At 46.8% G+C, this 4,400-nt stretch overlaps 1 protein-coding gene across 1 annotated transcript; it reads right to left on the minus strand.

Moving 5' to 3' along the window:
* Positions 1 to 3,573: 3,573 nt before the first annotated feature.
* Positions 3,574 to 4,044, minus strand: hoatz (HOATZ cilia and flagella associated protein). The gene has a single exon (XM_053338959.1). The coding sequence runs from the start codon at positions 4,042 to 4,044 to the stop codon at positions 3,574 to 3,576; it is 471 nt and encodes a 156-aa protein (XP_053194934.1).
* Between the last annotated feature and the right edge of the window lie 356 nt (positions 4,045 to 4,400).

Raw genomic sequence — 4,400 nt, forward strand, 5'->3', positions numbered from 1 at the left:
TGTCCTTCCTTCCTCCCTCCCTCCTTACTCCCTTCCTTCCTTCTTTCCTTCCTTACTCCCTTCCTTCTGTCCTTCCTTCCTTCCTTCCTCTCTCTCTCTCTCCTTACTCCTTTCCTTCCTTCCTTCCTTCCTTCCTTCCTTCCTTCCTTCCTTCCTTCCCCCCTTCCTTCCTTACTCCCTACCTATCTTCCTCCCACCCTCCATACTCCTTTCCTTCCTCCCTTCCTCCTTACTCCCTTCCTTCCTTCTTTCCTCCCTTCCTTGACCTGAGGACAACAGGAGGGTTAATTAGAATACAAGAGGAGAGCGTTTCATGATAGATTTTGGGTGGAGGATCACTTTAAAGCTACTTAAGGGTGAATTAGGAGGATCATCGTGGTTTGGGAGGTTAAAGAGCATTTCTAGTCGGCAGGCGTCCGTGCGCTCTCTCTCTCTCTCTCTCTCTCTCGCTCTCTCTCTCTCTGCTTTGAACACTTTAACCAATTAAGCTAGTCAACAGTCAGCGGGCCTCTTCTTATCCTATTATGGTTGGGCCTTTGGACATTTGGAATTTGAATATCCACAGAGGCTTCACTTCATGTTATGTAATGCTGTCTGAGGCTGTATACCGGCTCTGTTCAGGAGCTGTATGTACGTGACATCCAGTCCTCATCATAACTGAGACCAGTGAGAGTGAAATAAGATTTGAATAAGTGCTTTTATTGTATGCTTGTGAAGTGTGTGCATTGCAACTGTTAAAGTGTCTGCAATAGATATTTAAATAGCAATGTATGAACAGTCTGCAGCACTGTGAGCACCGCTACTAAGAAGCACAAGTAGAGAGTAAGGAGTAAGGAGGGAGGAAGGAAGGAAGGAGTGGAGTAAGAAGGGAGGGAGGAAAGGAGGAAGGAAGGTAGGGAGTAAGGAAGGAAGGGATGAAGGAAGGAAAGTAGTAAGGAAGGAAGAAAGGAAGGAAAGGAGTAGGGAGGGAGGAAAGAAAGGAGTATGGAAGGAGGGAGGAAGGAAAGGAGTAAGGAGGGAGGGAGGGAAGGGAGGGAGGAAGGAGGAAGGAGGGAGGGAGGAAAGGAGGAAGGAAGGAAGAAAGGAAGGAAAGGAGTGAGGATGGAGGGAGGAAAGGAGTAAGGAAGGTAGGGAGGAAGGAAGGAAGGAAGGAAGGAAAGGAGTGAGGAGGGAGGGAGGAAAGGAGGAAGGAAGGTAGGGAGGAAGGAAGGAAGGAAAGGAGTAAGGAGGGAGGGAGGAAAGGAGGAAGGAAGGTAGGGAGGAAGGAAGGAAGGAAAGGAGTGAGGAGGGAGGAAGGAAGGAAGGAAGGAAGGAAGGAAGGAAGGGAACATTTGAATAAGTGCTTTTATTGTATGCTTGTGAAGTGTGTGCATTGCAACTGTTAAAGTGGCTGCAATAGATATTTAAATAGCAACGTATGAACAGTCTGCAGCACTGTGAGCACTGGTACTCAGAAGCACACGTAGAGAGTAAGGAGTAAGAAGGGAGGGAGGAAGGAAAGGAGTAAGGAGGGAGGAAGGAAGGAAGGAGTAGAGTAAGAAGGGAGGGAGGAAAGGAGGAAGGAAGGTAGGGAGTAAGGAAGGAAGGGATGAAGGAAGGAAAGTAGTAAGGAAGGAAGAAAGAAAGGAAGGAAAGTAGTAAGGAAGGAAGAAAGGAAGGAAAGGAGTAGGGAGGGAGGAAAGAAAGGAGTAAGGAAGGAGGGAGGAAAGGAGGAAGGAATGTAGGTAGAAAGGAAGGAAAGTAGGAAGGAAGGAAGAAAGGAAGGAAAGGAGTAGGGAGGGAGGAAAGAAAGGAGTAAGGAAGGAGGGAGGAAGGAAAGGAGTAAGGAGGGAGGGAAGGAAGGGAGGAAGGAATGAGGGAGGGAGGAAAGGAGGAAGGAAGGAAGGAAGGAAAGGAGTGAGGAGGGAGGGAGGAAAGGAGGAAGGAAGGTAGGGAGGAAGGAAGGAAGGAAAGGAGTGAGGAGGGAGGAAGGAAAGGAGGAAGGAGGGAGAGAGGAAGGAAAGGAGGAAGGAAGGAAGGAAGGGAGTAAGGAAGGAAGGAAGGAAAGGAGTAAGGAGGGAGGGAGGAAAGGAGGAAGGAAGGTAGGGAGGAAGGAAGGAAAGTAGTAAGGAAGGAAGAAAGGACGGAAAGGAGGAAGGAAGGAAGGAATGAGAGGAGTAAGGAGGGAGGGAGGAAGGAAAGTAGGGAGGGAGGGAGGAAAGGAGTAAGAAAGGTAGGAAGGAAGGACGTAAAGGAGTAAAGAGGGAGGGAGGGAGGAAAGGAGGGAGGAAGGAAAGGAGTAAGGAGGGAGGGAGGAAGGAAAGAAGCTAGGAAGTGAGGAAAAACGAAGGAAAAATTAAAGAAAGAGGGAGGAAGGAAGGAAGGAAGGAAGGAAGGAAGGAAGGAAGGAAGGAAGGAACAGTCAAAAGAGACGGGGTCATCTGTAATATAACATCTATACTCTATCTAATAAAGTATCTATTTATCTGAAATGTGTATTAATGTGAGTTTCATACTGTCTCTCATTAACTATGTAATCTTTATTCTTGTTTATTTATTGTATTAAAGCACTTTATAGTCACATTCTTCATATTTATTCTTTATATTTGCACTAAACCTGATTTATATAGTCTGATGTACTGTTGTTGTGTTATATATGAGCCTTGTGAGGTTTCCTTGAGTGCTTTGAAAGGCGCCTTTTAAATAAAATCCATTATTATTATTATTATTATTATTATTATTAATATATCATTAACCCTTAAACAGGCCTTACTAGTTATGTCATTTGCACCTAAAGTAAGGAAGGAAGAAAAGAAGGAAGGAAGGAATGGAGGGAAGAAGGAAGGGAAGCAAGGGAGGAAGGGAAGGAAGGGAGGAAGAAGGAAGGATGGAGGAAGGAAGGAAGGTAGGAAGGAATGGAGGGAAGAAGGAAGGAAAGGAGGGAGGAAGGGAAGGAAGGGAGGAAGAAGGAAGGAAAGGAAGGAGGGAGGAAGAAGGAAGGAAAGGAGGGAGGAAGAAGGAAGGGAGGGAGGAAGAAAGGAAGGACAGATGAAGGGAACATTTACCCTAACAACTGAACTTAGATCTGAGGAAGGAAGGAAGGAAGGAAGGAAGGACAGAGGAAGGACAGATGAAGGGAACATTTTACCCTAACAGCTGAACTTAGATCTGAGGAAGGAAGGAAGGAAGGAAGGAAGGAAGGAAGGACAGATGAAGGAAGGAAGGAAGGAAGGAAGGACAGATGAAGGGAACATTTTACCCTAACAGCTGAACTTAGATCTGAGGAAGGAAGGAAGGAAGGAAGGAAGGACAGATGAAGGAAGGAAGGAAGGAAGGAAGGAAGGACGGACAGATGAAGGAAGGAAGGAAGGACAGAGGAAGGACCCGGGAGGACAACAGGAAGTTTAAAGAGTCTGTATCTACTGGTGCACGTTGTCTGTTTAACAATATATACACAGAGACACTAATTGAAATAAGTCACTATGTTTATTATCATTTTTGGACTAAACCTCCCACATGAATTATTAACACTACAGATTTGACACATTTAATTGTCCATATGAACCAGTGAAGTGTTTTAATGAGCAGTGGTTCTCAGTGCAGCTGTCTGACCAGCTCTTTGTCCATCTCATTACTCTCCGGAGCTTTAGTTGGTTTCACGCCTCTGCTCATCTTCCCTTTAGGTTTAACAGCCACAGAGAGCATCTCCTTGTGGATCCTCTGCTCCCTCTGCCTCCTCAGCAGAGCCAGGATCTCCCTCCTCTGGTCGGCCATGGACCGGTACCGCTGCCTCTCCTCCTCTCTCTGCCGGACAGAGGCGATGCTCGGCGGCTGCGGGAGGAGGAGGGGGACGGAGGGTTTGGGTCCGGTGCTGCTGGGTTGTGGCCGGGACACGGGAAGCCGCTGGCGGAGGTCTGCAGACACCAGGCGGGACTCCTGCGGCGGCAGCAGGGACAAGGAGCTCCAGAGCCGCCGGGCGTGAGACACATCAGCCGGAGAAGAGCCGTCAAACACGGTGAAGAGTTGCTCAATCTGCGCCTGCGCCGGAGACTCCGGCTGGGTCATGTCGCGCGGTAAATGTTAGTTAATTAATTAATTGATTAATTAAACACAAGAAGAAGAATTAATTATAAATAAATAGAGGGAGAAAATAGCTGTGTACGCTTTGGCTTCGGTTTGGTCTCCATGGAAACGAGACTACGGCAAGACAGAAGGACAAAACCTTTCAAACAACAAAAAAAAAATCGTATTTTCCTTCCTCTCTTTCTTTCTTTCTTTCATCTGTCCTTCCTCCCTTTCTCCCTTCCTTCTTTCCTTCCTACCTACCTTCTTTTCCTTTATTTCATTCTTTCTTTCATCTGTCCTTCCTCCCTTTCTTCTATCGTTCTTTCTTCTTTCTTTCTTTCACCTGTCCTTCCTCC

The sequence above is a fragment of the Scomber japonicus genome, chromosome 18, assembly GCF_027409825.1.
Source record: "Scomber japonicus isolate fScoJap1 chromosome 18, fScoJap1.pri, whole genome shotgun sequence".
In the NCBI taxonomy this organism is placed as follows: domain Eukaryota; kingdom Metazoa; phylum Chordata; class Actinopteri; order Scombriformes; family Scombridae; genus Scomber; species Scomber japonicus.